The 18,790-nt window shown below is 45.7% G+C and overlaps 1 protein-coding gene across 15 annotated transcripts in view; it reads right to left on the minus strand.

The window, feature by feature from the left end:
* Positions 1–18,790, minus strand: part of Ppp1r12b (protein phosphatase 1, regulatory subunit 12B) — a 197,918-nt gene that overhangs the window by 87,305 nt on the left and 91,823 nt on the right. For all 15 annotated transcript variants that reach the window (XR_015635213.1, XR_015635215.1, XR_015635217.1 and 12 more), the window contains 1 exon segment: positions 3,307–3,397. Coding sequence is in view for 9 of the 15 variants with exons in the window: in XM_087580779.1 (XP_087436905.1) it covers positions 3,307–3,397 (91 nt within the window). In the remaining 6 variants the exon portion in view is untranslated.

Below are 18,790 nucleotides of genomic sequence, written 5' to 3' on the forward strand. Positions count from 1 at the left end.
AGTCTTTTTCTACAAAATTTCTCTCCTTTTCCCTTCCTTCCTTCCTTCCTTCCTTCCTTCCTTCCTTCCTTCCTTCCTTTTCCTCCCTTCCTTCCCTTTCCTCCCTTCCTTCCTTCCCTTTCCTTCCTTCCTTCCCTTTCCTCCCTCCCTTCCTTCCTTCCTTCCCTTTCCTCCCTTCCTCCCCTTCCTTCCTTCCTTCTTTCCTTCCTTCCCTTTCCTCCCTTCCTCCCTTCCTCCCTTCCTTCCCTTTCCTCCCTTCCTTCCTTCCTTCCCTTTCCTCCCTTCCTCCCTTCCTTCCCTTTCCTCCCTTCCTCCCTTCCTTCCTTCCTTCCTTCCCTTTCCTCCCTTCCTCCCTTTCCTTCCTTTCTTCCTTCCCTTTCCTCCCTTCCTCCCCTTCCTTCCTTCCTTCTTTCCTTCCTTCCCTTTCCTCCCTTCCTCCCTTCCTCCCTTCCTTCCCTTTCCTTCCTTCCTTCCTTCCTTCCCTTTCCTCCCTTCCTCCCTTCCTTCCCTTTCCTCCCTTCCTCCCTTCCTTCCTTCCTTCCTTCCCTTTCCTCCCTTCCTTCCTTCCCTTTCCTCCCTTCCTTCCTTCCCTTTCCTCCCTTCCTCCCTTTCCTTCCTTCCTTCCTTCCCTTTCCTCCCTTCCTCCCCTTCCTTCCTTCCTTCTTTCCTTCCTTCCCTTTCCTCCCTTCCTCCCTTCCTCCCTTCCTTCCCTTTCCTCCCTTCCTTCCTTCCTTCCCTTTCCTCCCTTCCTCCCTTCCTTCCCTTTCCTCCCTTCCTCCCTTCCTTCCTTCCTTCCTTCCCTTTCCTCCCTTCCTTCCTTCCCTTTCCTTCCTTCCTTCCCTTTCCTCCCTTCCTTCCTTCCCTTTCCTCCCTTCCTCCCTTCCTTCCCTTTCCTCCCTTCCTTCCTTCCTTCCTTCCCTTTCCTCCCTTCCTCCCTCCCTTCCTTCCTTCCCTTTCCTCCCTCCCTTCCTTCCTTCCTTCCTTTTCCTTCCTTCCTCCCTTCCTTCCTTCCTTCCTTCCTTCCTTCCTTCCTTCCTTCTCCCTCCCTCCCTCCCTCCCTTCCTTTGTATGTAGCCCAGGCTGACCTCTTAACTACCACATAGTTGAGCCTGGCTTTCAACTCCTGCTCTTACTAACTTCCAAATGCTGGGATCACCAGTGTGCCCACCATGTTTGCTTTCATTACAAGACACTTGTGCATCTTTGCCTCTTCCACTTTTAATTATATATTATTCTCTAGATATGTTTTCCTGTTTCTTCATAAATAATTTAAAACATGTAAGAACAGTCTGTCAGATAAGACCTATGAGGACAGCAAAGAGAAAGCGCTCAGCGTCTTCGTATAGCCACAGAGGACTGAAAGCAGGGTCTGGAGATGTGTGGACAGCCATTTACAAGGTGGTTTATTTTGGGAGCCATGTGTCCACTAAAAGTGAATGATAAACAAACTGTGGCATACACATACAGACTTAAGACATGGACAACATGAATGAACATAGCACTGTTAGGAGAAGTGAGCCAAACGGGGGAGACACATGCCATGTGACTTCATTTATATGATTCATAAAGCAGTCAAACTCATAAAGAGAGAAAATGGAATATTGCTTTTTTTTTTGCATAGAGTGGTTGTTTAATGAATACAGAGTCGGTTTGGAAAAACGAAGACCATTCTGGAGACGGACAGTGCTGATGGGAATTACTTAATGACGCTGAACATAAACTTAAAAATGGAGAAATAGCCAAGTTTTCTTATGTACATTGACTAGAATAAAAGAAAAACAAGAAACAGCCATGAGCCATGGAAGATTGAGTCTATGGGAAGAACAGACACACAGACCCATTCTAGGAGGGTCAGGAAAGACAGATGCAGTCTTTCTGTTGCTATATTGTATGATGTCCCTTTCCCAGCCATCCGCTTTCTTTCTTGACTTCTACACCATCGAAATAGAAAGAACAAAGCTCCTTTCGGCCACACAGGTTTCTTGTTCATCTCTAATGCTGCTGCTGTTTCCTGGTTTTCCCTTCATTCTGTTTCAGTGTTCTCTCAGCTTCCTTCAGGGCCCTTCTGGCAGCCTTTCCTCCACATTCACGGCCATCACAGCCTGAGGTCCCGCCCTGGCCACTTTCAGTTGTGAAGACTCAATAGCTTCCTGTTTCCCAGCTTGGCCAACATCTTCTACCTACACGTAATTTCTGCAAATAGTGTAAGCTACATCACATTCCTCCTTAAACCACTTTCATGGCTCCTGTAAAGACCTTTGTTCTAACTGAAATATAACTCATGTATCATAAAACTCCCCCCCTTTTTTTTACCTTGTATGATCTGACGGTTCCTGGAATGCTCTGAGCTCTTCCACCACCACTGTTCTCAGCTCTCAGGACATTTTCATCTCCCCCAAAAGAATCCACACCCAGCAGCAGGTCTTTTCCTATTCCTCTTCCCTGAACTCCAAGCATCAACAGTCCGCCCATGCGACCTCCCGCCCCCACCCTGGCTTTACCATTTCAGACGCATACACAACGAACTCCTAACAAATGGGCTCTTTGTGCCTGGGCTGTTTTACTTGAAATGTTTTCTCAAATTCATCCGTGCTGTGACACCACTTTAATTTTTTTATTTATATGTATGTCTGTGTGTGCGGACACCCAATGGAGGCCAGGCAAGGCTGCTAGGTCTCCTGGGTCTGGAGATGCCGCTGCTGTGAGCCGCCTGATGTGAGTACTGGGAACTGAACTCTGATCCTCTGCAAGAGCAGGCAGTGCTAACTGCAAAGCATTCTTTCCAGCTCCTGTAACATTCAATTTTAATTTCAAACAGTGTTTCCCTATATGAATACAGCACGCTTTATTCTTATTATTCATTCTTATCATGGAGTACAACACTGGGTTGGTTGTACTTTTTGGCTATTTTGAGTAATGCTGTTATATAATTCTCTATACAAGGTTTTATGTGAAAATACGTTTTCATGTATTTATCTAAGAGTAGTCTGTGTGTGTGTTGGGTCAAATGCAAAGTGTGTGTTTAACTTCTGAACTGCTATCAGTTAGAGATTCTCCATGTGTAGAGGGCTGCAAGGCCTCTTAACAGCTCTTCAGCAAAGCTGGAATGAGCGTGGAGGGATGGAGGTGAGTGTGAGTAGAGACAGCCATCACCTTGTCTGAGTGCACACCGTTCACCCGTAGATGTGACAACTGTGAAGAAGCTGCTAGAACAGAAGCATTCATCTTACCATGTTCACTACATACTTCCTCTGGGGAGGAGAAAGACAAAAGAACAGCGGGGGCGGGGTGGGGTGTCGTGCTTACTTGAGTAGACCTTCGTGTCTGCCGAGCTTGTCTGGAGCGTGCTTTCCGTAAAGACTCTGCCTCCTCATCCCGTACAGGAGTCAGATAAGACCTATGAAGAGAAGAAAGAGAAAGTTCTCCGCATCCTGAAGGGATCCTACATGCTGAGGATAAAGGTCACAATGGCTGGAAGGCTGTGTGCCTTCACCTTTGTAAGTGTGCCACTGCCCATACACTGCGCATCTGTAAAGAGAGAAGTGCGTTTTGTTCTTCCTTCTTGTCCTAACCATTTCCCTCTCTTCTTCCTTACTTTTGTGACAGGGAGCTGCAGGTCACGCTGGAGAGAGGCAGTGATAGAAAGTGTCATGCTTTGTCCCTGCTCCAGCACTTCCCCACTAAACAGGGTTGATTGGTTATGAAGCTTCTTACACACCACTCATCAAATTAAACTAAAACTTCCTATTCTTACAGGAATCCGGCTAAGGTTTGTCCGTACTGATGCATATGTCTACATGTTCACATGGAGATTAAAGGTGGATATCAAGTGTCGTTGTCATTCTCCTGTGTGTGTCATGCACCCACACATTAATGGGTACATATGCAGGAATGCAGCCATCACTGTGCACACATACCGCACGTATATATGTGTGGAGGTCAGAGACAACCTTGAGCAGCATTCCTTATCTTTACTTTACTTTAGACAGGCCTGTCGTACTACTGCAAATGATGGGCTCGTTGGTCCAGAAGCTTCTCCTGTGTCTACCTCCTATTTCCCATAGGACCATCCGGGTTACAGATCTGCATCCAGCTTCCATGTGGGTTCTGAGCTCAGGTACTCACACCTGCGTGGCAAACACTCTTACTCCTGTGTTACTTGCTTGGGCCATGCATATTGGTTTTTTTGAAATAAAGTCTTTCACTGAAACTAGAGCTCACTGATTTGGCCAGACTGGCTGGCCAGTACAATCTGGTAAACCTCCTCGCCCTGCGTCCCCAGTGATGAGATTATAGTTGTACACTAACTCACCTTTTAATGCTGGGGACTTGAACTCAGTCCCTCATGCTTGTATGGCAACACCATATTGAGTTTTATTTAAACTATGTAGCTTCAAACAAAGGCCCCAGGTTCTGTGTTTTATATTTTGTTTTTGCTTTTGGCCTGTGTAGGCATGCTAGTCAAGTACTGTTATCACTGAGGCACACACTTAGCTCAGATATAAATGTGTAAATATGTGCACACACACAGTGGGGTATGGAAGCCAGAAGTTAGTATCACGCGGCTTCTTTACTCTCCACTTATTTTGGACCAGGGTTCTGAGCTGAAGCAGGCCCTCATGGGTTCATCTAGACTCGGTGGCTAGCAGGCCCCAGGGATCTGCTCATCCTCACTGCCCAACATGCTGGCCTATCATTGTGCCACTATAGATCTTCATGTTCACATGGCAAGCATTTTACGAGCTCAGCCATGCCTCAGACACAGTATGTATCATATGTATGTATACTATTGCATGTAATACAATATGTAGTACAATATGCATACCTTAAGATGTCTACACTCACAGTCATAAAAGGAATGTGGTCTCTAATTTTTCTTTCTAATGACCAGCTTTGTGAGTTAAGGTTACATCTCTTGGGAAGAATTCTCTGCTGATCTACTTTCTGTAATAATATGTATATGATTTGGGTTACACAATTTTTAAAATTCACTAATATTATTTGGTGGTATATAACTTTTCATAAAATCCTTATACTAAAGTCTAATTTCTATAGAAGCAGTTTTCTTTCATTCGTTTGTTTTTGTTTTGAGACAGGGTTTCTCTGTGCAGCCCTGGCTGCCCTGGAAGACGCTCTGTAGACCAGGCTGGCCTCAAACTCACAGTGATCCACCTGCCTCTGCTTCCTGAACACAGGGAATAAAGGTGTGCACCACCATTGCCCATTTAGTAGTTGTTTTCAGTAAATCAATACCTAAAGGACTTAAATTTGATCTAGTTCTAAGACTCAGGGTAGAGATGATAAAATTACCCCTGCCTTGCAGATGAGACAACCAAGGCTCACGGGAACATAAAAATAGCCAAGACCACAAGGTCATTCCCCAAAAGACATTACCATGACGCTCTCCTGCATCCAGAACTTCCCTACTTCATTCCACAATGAACCGTTTGTTTCCTTGATGAAGCATCATGCTATTCCAGCTACACGGATTTCAGCTACATGCAAACCTAGCAGCAGCAGGACGGCAGACTGAGCTGTCTGGACTGCCTTCTCCTGGCATCCTTTCTATCTCACTAATGTCGCAGTGCTCAGCAGTTTGATGGCACAGGATGATTCCTACATTTACAGAAGCTGCCATTGACACGTTACAGGCTGCTGTCAAAGAACCATAAAAATCAAACCTGAGGGACTAAATTCTCCTTTGGAGGACACTGACTCTACAGTCAGATGCTGCCTGGTGCAGAATGGCATGGGAGGCTAGGGAAGTTACCAATGTGGAACAGGAGAAAAAAGACTGCTACATTCTTCAACCTCTTGGTCACAAAATAAAGGAGGTAAAGTGTTTCTCAGGACTTTAGTCACCTTTAACCATAATGAATCCATATTTATGCTGATTGTGGAAAAATTGTCCTTGCTAAAAGCCTATTCATTGGTCTGTCCAAACAGACTCATCTTTAAATATTCCAGGGTGCTTGGTCCCAGGACCCCACCCCCCACCCAAGTACCCAAAGCCATGAATGCTCAAGTCGCATATAAACTCACGCAGTATTGGCAGATGTGTTGTACAGCCTCCTTAAACATATACCTTAAATCACGTCTGGCTTACTTTCACTGTGCAATACAATGCAAATGCTGTGAAACTGGTCATCATACTGTATATGCTAAGGAATAACAAGAGAAAATTGCCTGTACATGGTGAACGCAAGTATATTTTTTTCTCCTGAATATTTTCAAGTCAGTTGGTTGAACCCACAGATTTAGAACTTGTGATACAGAACTTTGATTGTACTAAGCTTCCCATGTGTCTATGGGTTTCTATGGTCTTTTGTTCCTTAAATTGAACTTTGTATAATAATGGAAGTGTCCAATATTCAGTCTTATACAGAAGCCAGTAGTCACATGTGGCTACTAGACATTTTAAATGTGGTCAATGCAACAGAGGACATTATTTTTAACTTGATTTGTCGTTAAATTTAAACAGCAACCCCAGAATACTGACTATGACACTGGGAAGCACAGCTCTGCAGTTCTGGGACTGTTCTGAAGACACATTCTCAGCTCTCTCCTTAAATGTGTAAAATGCACAGTGAACAGAATTCAGAAAGACGGAGTGCTTGAGAGCAATTGATTACATTTTCTTCTCCAAGTCTTCATTTTTCTCCGTGCTTCCCATAGGCCACATTACTATAACCTTACGCTTTTATATGCGGTAATCTTAAATTTTATGAGCTAGTGCCAGCTCCCACCTTCAGGGTATTTATGGTACAGCAAAGAGAAAGATATTCACAGACCAGAGTACCTCAGAGCCACAGTTTTTCTAATTCCAGCATTTATATTCTCTGTATCCATATGCCTTTACCCATACCACCCTGCTTTTCCCTTTGCCCCTCTCGACACAGAGAACTCCAAGAAAACAGTTACCTCCTTGTGCAGGCCTGCATAGCAGAATGAAGGTCAAGACATGCATGGAGATGAACAGCAAGAAAGGTAAGTGGCTGCTGGGAAACGCTGCAGTCTCAGCACCCGTCTCCCTTGGAAACTAGAGAAGCCTGCACTGCTCCTGCTACAGCAAGCCAGAGGCAGAGCTTTTGTAATTTGTTAGGAAGCCTGTTCCTAGGAAGGGGGAAAAGGAAGGGGAGGAGGGCAAAATCCCAGGGCTCAGCAAGACAGTGCTACTAACAGTTCCCAAAATACCATTCCATTAGATGCATAGTTTATATACTGTACCACGCCAATCAATACTCCTTGTCATCTGACAGAAGGGAGAGGGAGAGTTCTTCTCTATGTGAGGGAAGACAGAGTGGAAGGTGCAGCACTCCCGTTCTGGCTACTTCATCTGCCCTTGGGCTACCCTAGCTGTGGCATCCACCCAAGGGAGCTGTAAATACAGCCTCACTGGAGGCTGGGGCCCAGCCAGCTGCTGCGTGTCAAGAGAGGAAAAGAGACAGATACAGAAGAGCACATGACAGACACAAGGACAGACCTCATCTCTGTCTAAAGGGCTAAGCTGGACAGGAGAAAGCTGTAAGCAGTGCTCAGGCTGAGACGCTACCTAAGGAGCAGGAGAGTTCTACATCTGAGTTTGCTTTCTGATGATAAACACTGACCAAAAGCTACTTGAGGGAGGAAAGGGTTTATCTGGCTTACAGGTTACAGTCCACCATCTAGGGAAACCAGGGCAGGAACTCGAGGCAGAAGCCTGGAAGTAGGAACTGAAGCCAAAGCCACAGAGGAACAGCTTCCCGGCTTGTTCCTAGGTACCATACATCTACCTTTTCATGTCACACAGGGTCACCAGCTTTGGGGTGGCACTGTCTTCAGTGGGCTAGGCTCTCCTCAATCATTAGGAATCAGAAAAATTCCCTACAGGCATGTCTCTAAAAGTTCCTCTCCCCAGAAACGTCGAGGTCTGTGTCAGGTTGACAAATAGCTAACCAGTCTACTAGTCTGTGGCGTATATTAAGGTCTGGTCTGATTTCACAGTTTAGTGTAATGAAGTCCAAAGGATTATGTGACACTGTGCACTCTAATCGGCACTGACATCAGAGCTGAAGTTCAAGAACCCATGCTATCACCTCATAACCAAAACAAGAGAAACAGGTACAGAGAACACAACGTCAGGGCTGGGGGGTTGAGCATTTCGGAGTCTTCTAGACTGGCACTATCAGGGACAATTTTGCATGTCCCTTCCATAAGGAAGGCAGAGTTATCTGGCCCTAAATGTCAGTGGTGTGGAGTCTTTTGTTCCTCAGTACTACGTTTTCCTGGAGAAAAGGAGTGTCAAGGAAGGGGCTACAAGCCATGCTGGGCTGTAGACAGTGAGCAGACACAACAGTACCCTCATGGCCTACAAACCTGGCTTCTCACAGAGAAACGCTGCGGACACCTTATTCTAGTCTCCTCGTTCTACAGCACACCGCTATGGTTCAGGGACTCTCTCTGCTGTACTGCCAACATGCCTATAGTTTGTGACCTGCCTCCAGTCAGCAGAGTGTAATCTCGAGTTCTCCCCATGCTGAGCTGCTGCTCAAGAAAAACCACATCAGTGTTCAGAGCCAAAGCCTCTTTCACAAAGGACAGTGCTTTACTATGTAGGTCACTTTACAATCAGTTCACTGGTCACAGCAGGTGTTACTGATGCCAAGAATGACAGATTCATGTGCCAACAAGGCCAGTGCTGCTCTACTGCATGCCTACAGGTTATGCCATCCATGGAGACCTGAGCAACCGTCTCCAGCATTTATCACCTAATGCAAAATAGAGTAGGGCGCCATCCCTGTCCTGCTGTTTAAAATAAGAAAGCCAACACACACACACACACACACACACACACACACACACACACACACACACACACGGAGAATAACTCAAATCTTAATATGAAGGATGATAAATGATGGGAATATCTACATGATAAAAAAAATCACACACAAGATAAGCTAAAAGTATGTCACATATACAACAGAAAATGCCTGAACTTAAAAGACATACAACAGGGCTGGAGAGATGGCTCAGCGGTTAAGAGCACCCGACTACTCTTCCAGAGGTCCTGAGTTCAATTCCCAGCAACCACATGGTGGCTCACAACCATCTGTAAAGAGATCCGATGCCCTCTTCTGGTGTATCTGAAGACAGCTACAGTGTACTTATATATAATAAATGAATAAATCTTAAAAAAAAAAAAAAGACATACAACAAAACAATGACATCAAATCAGCAAAATGTATTTTCACAAAAGTTAAAGAAACAGGAAACCAGAAAAGCCTATAAACAGAAGAGAAAATGTTTCACTAGCCCCAAGGAAAATGGTGTTAGAACCAAGAAGAAGCTACTTTTATCTTTCTTTGTAAGCAAAAAAAGAAACAATGTTTCAAATGTAACCCAGTTGTAAACAAGAGAAAAATATGCACTCACACATTAGACTCAGATTTTCCATTGGAAAGATCCAGGAGAAACGCACATATTTATACATGGAAACATGAACAAGAGCACACACAGCAGTGATGTCATTAGTACCGTGTGTGTGTGTGTGTGTGTGTGTGTGTGTGTGTGTGTGTGTGTGTGTGTGTGTGTGAGAGAGAGAGAGAGAGAGAGAGAGAGACAGACAGACAGACAGACAGACAGACAGAGACAGAGATAGAGACAGAGAGAGAGAAAGCCCATCTGTTAGCCGAGAAAACATTCCATCCACCCAATGCTAACCACCCCTCTGAAGTCCTAAGAACGTGGGCATTTATTTTTCTTTGTCATTACAGCATTAGCAGACAGCATCCTGCCTACTCTATCGGGTACTCCAAGTAATTAGTGAACTGAATTAAGGTTATGCACAAAAAATGGAATCTAGGTTATGACTCACAGTTATGTGTCTTATTATGTGTAAACTTCTATTCATTTGGTAACTTACTATTTCTTAGTTTAGCTGGCAGTGCATTGGTTCATTCATTCTGGTTGTTTTCCTATCTTTCCTTCTGTTTTATCTACCCTGGATACTATATAAAATGAAGAACACTTGATCTTATAGGAAGATGTACACAGTGATAAATCAGTTTTTAAGACCAAAAAATGCCCAAAGATTCGTCTGGAGAGAAAAACCTTATATATTCTTTGAGGGCTAAGGAATGAAGCACCGCAGGAGAGTTAAGGAGTTAAGAGGCTTCCTGGGGAAAGCGGGGCACACTTCTTGGGGCACAGTCTCAGGTCCTGGTGAGGATAGCAGAGCACACAGCCTTGGGGAGAAGGGAAGGGAGGGATTACAAAAGCCACAGGTTCAATGGCAGGGCCTGAGTTAAAAGAGCACTACAGACGAAGAAGAACAGAAAATGGGAGTAGTTTAGGTTTTAGATGTACGGGGATCAAACTCAGGGCCTTGTACATGCCAAGCAGATACTCTACCATTAGGCTGCATTCCCAGATAGAAACCAGAGAATCCTTAAGGAGAAAGGGAGGGTTTGCTCCCAGGGGAATGTGAGTGGAGAAGGAAAGGGCTTCTGGCAAGTGTTTGCATTGACTCTGCCATGGTTTGTATATGCTTGGCTCAGGGAGTGGCACTATTTGGAGGTGTGGCCTTGTGTCACTGAGGGCATGGGCTTAAAGACCCTCATCCTAGCTGCCTGGAAGTGAGTATTCTGCTAGCAGTCTTCAGATGAAGATGTAAAACTCTCAGCTCCTCCTGCACCATGCCTGTCTGGATGCTGCCATGCATCCTGCCTTGATGATAATGGACTGAACCTCTGAACATGTAAGAAGCCCCAATTAAATGATGTCCTTTATAAGAGTTGCCTTGGTCTTGGTGTCTGTTCACAGCAGTAAACCCCTAACTAAGACAGGTTCTCCATCAGCAAACTCTTCTATTTGGATGCCTGAATTTCTCAATTTGGTAGCACATATGTAGCATAGCATTTTTTTTTAATATATAAAAGACTTTCTCTGTTTTAAAGTCCAGAAGGTAGAATGGTTTAGTCTAGTTTGTCTCTAGGCTTTTTCTTAAGGGGACTTGAAAACCCTAACAGAAAAATCCATAACAATACTTTAAAGAGATGTAGAAATAAGGGTGATGGGCTAAGGGGAAGGAGAAATAATAGCCATCCGTATTTACTTCTGTATGTCTAGAGAGTAAGCCAAGCACTTCGCTTAGCCACTATGCATCATGAAGAGCACCAAGACATCCAGGACAGAGCACTGACAGAGGAAAGTGCTAGAGTGGATCTGTTAAAGAGCAAAGAACTCTGGGAAGGGGAGGGAGACGCTCACTCATTACAAGAGAGACTTGAGAACAACAAAGGGCATCCACGAGAGAACAGTACCTGAGGGGCCATTTTTAAAAAAAATCAGTAGTGAGTTTTATAAAGTGCTACTGAGAGTTCATGGTAAAGGATGAAGAGACCCTGGAATCCAATCATTAAGAAGGACGTGGATCTCCCCTGGCAATGGGCAAAGAGACACTGTATTGGTCAGGGCAGAGCAGAGGGCATACCTGCCCTCCACCCCACAGCAAAGGTGGGCTATATACACACAAAGCCTTGCTACTACCATGCAGTATATTGAGGGAGGAGGAAGACCGACAGAATTATGGATGACCATATCACCCACAGACCTGTCCTCTAGTGCCTAGTGGATTGAGGATGTCACCCAGGGGCCTGCCAGCCATATAGCCAGTCTGCAGCAGGAGCCACCACAATGTGTAAGCATGTAGTGGACAGATGGGAGAGAAAGAGAAGTGGGGCAGCTTGAGCTAATATTATGAAGAGAGATGGAACTGAAGACTCCTTGAGGGTGGAGAGGAGGAGCCTGCTGATGGCCATGTTGCCACAGTGAGGTCCCAGTCTGAGCTGCCTGCTGATGGCCATGTTAGTATCTGTGGCTATTCAGCAGCAGGTGTTGGGGTTGATGACTATGGCTCGTATTACAACTAGAGAATAGGAGCACCCACTGGGGACCACATGGATGTCCAGGGGGTATGCAGAACTGTTCCCATCCCTCACTGGCTCCAGAGCTCTGGAGAGCAGGCCCCACCTCTCACTGACAGTAGCAGTTGGGGGAGCTGGCTCTGTACCTCACTCAGGCTACACAGTGGAGCTGGCACTGGTGGCAGAGGTGTGAATGTGGTGGCAGCCTTGAGGGTGTGAATGTGGGAGAGCTAGCTTAGCTACACACTCAAGAGAGTAGGCCCTGCATCTGGTGTGGACAGAACAGCAGAGCTATGGGTGGTAGGGCACAGGTGAGCCAACCCTGGGGGCGAGAGTGTAGAGAGCTGCCTTGAGGTGTGGCATGCATGCACGGATGATGCCCTGACCCCTCATCACCTGCAGCTGTCAGAAGAGCAGGCCCCAGGGTCATGAGAGTGGGTGAGCTGGCCCTCTCCATCACTGGCTGCAGCACTTGGGAGAGCGGGCCTTGCACCTTGCCTGACCAGCATAGTAGGGCTGGCCCTGGTCAAGAAGGCATGGGTAAGCCATTCCCAGGACCAGAACACAGGAGACCTAGCCCTGCCTTGATGAATGTGGAGGTGATGCCCCAGCTTTTGCCCCTCACCATTTGTGGAAGTCAGGAGAACTGGCCCTGGGGTCAGGAGGTGTGTGTGTGTGTGTGTGTGTGTGTGTGTGTGTGTGTGTGTGTGTGTGTGTGTACTGGCCTATCTCTTGTTGGCTGTGGCACCTGGGAGAGCAGGTGCTATACTTTGCCTAGGCAGCACAGCAGTTCTGGCCCTGGTAGAGGGGCCACAGGTAAACCAACTCTGAAGGCAAGAGAAATGGAGAGCTGGCCGTGTCACTTGTCTAGTTGGGAGAGCTCATCTGTGGTAAAGTGACATGGGTGCAAGGGGGTTCCTGCCCTCATCCCTCGTTCCCTGCAGTGTAGTTAGCAGAGCTGTCCCTGAGGCCATGATAGCAGGAGAGCTAGCCTTGGACCCTCAGTGGCTGCAGCACTTGGCAGAGCAGGTGCCTGGGCAATACACTGGAGTTGGCTCTGATCATGCCAAGAGTGAGCCAGCCCCAAGGGTTGAGAGCACTAGAGGTGGCCCCACCCCCTAGAGGATGCAGCACTTGGGAAACTGGGCACCCTGACTGCAAGCACAGTGGAGCTGGCTCTTGATGCATGGGGTCAGTAATGAGTTTGTTCCATTATATAGTAATTCTGGCTAACTTTACAGATGTCAGGGTGAGCCAGCCACAAGGGTTTGAGAGCACAAGAGCTGACCCTGCTTCCTGTCGATGGCAGTATTGGGTGGCCTAGGTGGAGGAGTGCTAGAGAGCTTGCCCTGGTGGTATGGATGAGGGAGAACCATCAGGCTGACTAGCTCAGCTACCACTCAGGCTGGGGCCAGGGCTCTAAATTGGCCCACCTGAAAATCACCATCATCTGAGGGAGAAGTGAACGTCCTGCTGATCCAGAACTACAGGCTCTCCATGACACAGGGCAACAATGGGATCCAATATTGATGGTGTCAGAGAAGCCAGAAACCTCAATCCATTTGCAAGTAGATGTGAGGACAGAGGGATATACTATGGGGCGCATTGTGGCACACTCTAGCTTCCACAATGAGATATTTTTCAATGCTTTGCTCGTGTGTGTGTGTGTGTGTGTGTGTGTGTGTGCGTGTTCTCTCGGGGGGGAGTTGCAAGAGTAAGGAGCAGATATGAGGGGATGGGGAGATGAGTGGAACTGGGGTAGATGAGATAAACTCACAAAGAATCAATAAAAAGTTTTTAAAAAAAGAAGAGGAAGAAGAGGAGGAAGAGGAGGAATACAAGGAAGAGGAAGAGGAGGAATACAAGGAAGAGGAAGAGGAGGAATACAAGGAAGAGGAGGAGGAGGAATGCAAGGAAGAGGAGGAGGAGGAGGAGGAATACAAGGAAGAGGAGGAGGAGGAATACAAGGAAGAGGAGGAGGAGGAGGAATACAAGGAAGAGGAGGAGGAGGAATACAAGGAAGAGGAGGAGGAGGAGGAGGAATACAAGGAAGAGGAGGAGGAGGAATACAAGGAAGAGGAGGAGGAGGAGGAAGAAGAGGAAGAGGACATGGCCTTTGCCAGAGCAATGTCACTGGGTTGGCAGGTAGAGAAGAATTTCTGTTTTAGTAGGCTGAAGAGTGAGTAAGAGCTAGAAAGTAAGAGTGAAATCAGAGGGCCTTTCCAAGAGCAGCACGCAGCTAAGCAGGGTGAAGCTGTTAACATCAGAGCAGTGTGGGCCAGAGCTGAGTCCTAAGATAGGAAGAACTGCGCCTGCCAAGGACAAACCATATCTGTCCAGGGCACATTTGTCAGAGAACGACTAAGCTTGTGGTTTACTTCCCATTATTTATGAATCGAGTGTACCAAGAGCTGAACAGCTGACTTCATATAATGATGATGGTTCCTGAAGGGCACTCGAAGGGTCACTACGTTTTACTTCCATGCCAGTAATCAGTGGGCCATTTCCAGCACCAGTGTCAGGGGACCCCCAAAACACGCCCTCCATCCCATCCACCTCAGGTTAGAGGAGATAAATCAAAGAGATAATGGAAGAGTTACTTTAAGACCCTGAGGAAGAAAGATTGTTATTTAAAGAAGAACCAGGAACAGTCATCCAGGTAATTGCTTTCAGCTAAGCCCTATTTGTAAATACTTCTTGGACAGAAATTATCTTACCCAATGTTCCAGAACTCTGCCAAAGATAAAACTCTTACAGTGAGCATCATGACTCAATACTGTACTTTCCCTTCTGATTCTCAGAAGCCCTTCATTTCCCATAAGATTTGAAAGAAAATGAAAAGTATCCATTTGCTGTGTTTTCCAAAATGACTGCTCCCTAATACTCATTTCTGTGTAGCGCTATGGTCCCTTTAAAGACATTAGGAGAGCCAATCATCATGCTCATATTGGTAAGCTCTTGATGTGGAATGGTCCATCTCAGGCTAACCTTTTAGATACCTTTGTGTGGTCTTGCTGCGGCCAAAGAATGGCAGTAGAATCCTGAAGACGAGGTTTTAAATTCCTGCTTTTTTCTTCACCAATTCTGACTACTTAAAAGTTCGTTAACCTATCTGAGCCTCAACATGTACTATGGGGAAAAGCAGATGGGGCATATAATAAACTTTCAAAACCATTAATTACGGGCTGGAGAGATGGCTCAGCGGTTAAGAGCACCCGACTGCTCTTCCAGAGGTCATGAGTTCAATTCCCAGCAACCACATGGTGGCTCACAACCATCTGTAAGGAGATCCGGTGCCCTCTTCTGGTGTATCTGAAGACAGCTACAGTGTACTTATATATAATAAATGAATAAATCTTTAAAAAAAACATATAATTTCTTTAAAAAAAAAACAAACCATTAATTACTTTAGCCTAAACCTTTCATATATATAAAAGCTGACTCAAATTCCACTTCCATGAAGCCTATTCTATTTATACTACCCTCCATCATTCACCTAGCTTTTTTCTGAAATCCTAATATAGCTGGCCAAATACAATGCTGAACTTAGGGAGAAAATGAGCATATACGAGATCCTCAAGGCTGAGAGTACAAGGTACGGCATGTCCATAATGAACGCAATGAACATAATGTTCATTATACAGTCACTGGTAACTCAGGATCCCATAGCTTTAGAATTTAATGCTACCTATATATTCCCTAACCCACACTACCTAGCCAGTTAGAAACTCAGACTAGAGAGGTTGCAAAGCTTGCCTGGGAGACATCGACTGTTTTATTGGAAGGTAAAGCATGCATCCTACTTGCAACCCAGGGAGCTTTTTATCCCGTCTGCTGCTGTCCTCTGAAGAAGTACCAGGAAATCCACAGGGCTTTTATGTGCTAGAAGCTATTTGCTTTCCTATATTAAGACATTTAAAATGGAATACGGGAGATGTGCTCCTCGGAAAATTGATTCAAACACAAACTAGAGTCTTTGATGCCATCCATCTGAGTACTTTAACTGACATTTCTCTGCTGCCACCTGAAGGGCATAGAAGATTCTTACAACTGACCTAACTGATGATATGAAGAAAATCCAGTAAAAAGCCACCTGACAAGTTCATAGTACAGGGACAAAAAGGAACAGATTACCATTTAATTGGTCAAATCTGTGAAGAGAATTCTGGGTTCAGCCTGGAGCTGGAGAGCGAAAGTAGTCAGCAGTGGTATTTAAAACGGAGGAGCTCTCGCTGACAGACTTTCTGAACACAGCACTGTTAGCACAGGCACAATGACCAACAATATAAAAATGGGATCTTGTGAAACTGAAAAGCTTCATCCTACCTCAGACACATTTGCTCAACTATGAACATAGAGCCAGAAACTGGAAAGACCCTAGATGTCCCTTAAGAGAAGAATGAGTTTGCAGGCAAATGAATGGAACTAGGAAAAAAATCACTGAGGGAGGTATCCAGACTCAGATAGAGACAGTGTGTGTTTGTATCTATGTGGAGAACAGCTGTGAACGTCAGTGATAAACCAAGTTACATTTCACAGGCCACAGATATGGGTAGAGTAAGGGACTAGATTAGTTGTTCTCAACCTTCCTGGGGCTGAGACCCTTCCTCATGTTGTGGTGACCTCCAATCAGAAAATTATTATCACTGCTACATCATAACTGTAGTTTTGCTACTTTTACGCATCATATTGTAAATATGTGTATTTTCTGATGGTCTTAGGCAACCCTATGAAAGGGTTGTTTGAACCCCAGTAGGTTGTGGCCCTCAGGTTGGGAACCAGTGGACTAGCGGGAGCAGATTGACTTTATTAGGAAAGGGAAATAGATCTGGGGTGGGGCTGAATGGGAAGGGAGAGGGAGCCATGAGAAGGATTCCAGGAGAGAATCCTTCTGATGTTAAGGGGTACTTGAGGGGAAGTTTGAAAACCTCATACAGTAGAAACTTCCTAAAATATATACATATATGAAGGTGATCTAAATGAAATCATCAAATAATGAGGAGTAAGAGTCCCAACTGGACATCGCTTATCAAACAAAATTTCAGGTGCTGGGATTGGGTTACACATAATTGAGTTGTTGGCCAAAGGGGCCCCACAGGAATCTCCAAGCAACTCAGGCTGTTGCCAAGACAGGTTGCTCTCTAGAAACAGACAGCAAGTCCTCGCTGCTGACAACACCCACACAACTCAATGGAGAAGAAATGCCAAGCTGGTGCCCACGCAGTCTTCATCCTACCTTCCAGTGTCTTTAGTACAGAAACATTCTGTACACTCTCGCAAACAAACAGAAAAACAAACACGTAAACACCAAGTCAGCCACAAACGATTTATCTACAGTGGTGTACTGCCTGCAAAGTATTCTAGAAAAATGCTGGCACAAAGCTTGTGGGAGTAACCAACCAATAACTGATTTAACTTAAGGCCCATTCTACAAGATGGAATCCATCCTGACACTGCCTGGGTGAAAGAACCTGTGACTAGATAGTGCAGAGGCGAAAGGTAAAAACAAATAATGGTCTTAAGAAAAAGGAAAAAATGTGGTGATGAAATGATCCCTAATGAGCTGCTATACTCTTAGATTAGGGCCTTGTTTTAGCCATCATCAGAGAAGTTTCTCTGCAACAGATGGGAACAAATACAGAGACCCACAGCCAGACGTTATCTCGAGAATGAGACCTTAGAACGCTCATCCCTAAATGGATCAAATCTCGGTCAGATCCCTCTCCTTAGAGCTCAGGGAATCCTGGAGAAGAGGGGGCAGAAAGAGTCTATGCCTTAGAGAATTCATATTCTCTAAGAATGGGAAGAAACACCAGTTCTAAGCCAGCTATTCTTAAATATCTGCATCTTATTCTTACTACCTGCAATTTCTCCTTCTCTAGCTACACTATTAAAACAACCAAGTTAACTTCCCAAAGAACCACAAGGAAAAGGAGACCATAAGGACAAGCATGATGGGGCAGATGTTGGGGTGGGCCAACTCAAAGCTGGGGATCTGGGCCAGGGTGGCGCGGACTTGGCCAGCTCTCCTGCAGTAGGCAAAGGACAGGACCAGCTCTCCCCTGCTCATCCAGGGCAGCTCTCTTATCAATCACACCACCAGGGACAACAAGGGGCAGGGACAGCTCTCTGTGCAGGCGTGGGGCAACATAACAGGACGGACAGACACATCCACTCAGCCTTTGGGGATAACACGGTAACATGGGCCACAGACATCCACATAGACCCCTGCTGCTACAGGGCCAGGGATCCAGACATAGCCCTCGGTAGCAGCATGGGCAGGGCCTCACCATGGCCTCAGGTGGCAATACAAGCTCCTCACATCAGACTGTTCCTCACCACCTGCTGTCACCAGTTCCACTTCTCTTCATAGTACACAAACTGTTCTGCTTCTCTTTCCCATCTCTCTACTACATACTTGCTTAGCACAGTGGTGTACTCCACACCGCATGGTGGCAAGCAATGGCCCCTGGGTGTCTTCTGCCCTGCCCAGGACTCATGGCAATAGGTGGGGGCCTACTAGTCTGCCTTTTTAAAAAGACAGGGTTGGTCCCTAGCTCCGAAAAAAAGAACCAAAAAAACCCAGGACCTTGCGCTTGCTAGGCAAGCGCTCTACCACTGAGCTAAATCCCCAACCCCAAGACAGGGTCTTAATATATTGCTCAAGCTGGCCTTGACTCATAATATTATTGTCTTCCAGTTTCCCATGTGCTAAGGTTATAGATGTACCCCTTCACACTCAGCAGGAATGTGCCTGCTTTGAAATGGTGATAAATAGTACATTGCTACCCAAGGAACTACAGAACAGTAGGATGCTGGACAGGACCGGAAAGTATCTGCTATATGATTTGGGGTAAAGCAGGTTTCCTTTGTTCTTTGTATGT

The sequence above is a fragment of the Rattus norvegicus genome, chromosome 13, assembly GCF_021556685.1.
Source record: "Rattus norvegicus strain SHRSP/BbbUtx chromosome 13, alternate assembly SHRSP_T2T, whole genome shotgun sequence".
Classification (NCBI taxonomy): Eukaryota; Metazoa; Chordata; class Mammalia; order Rodentia; family Muridae; genus Rattus; species Rattus norvegicus.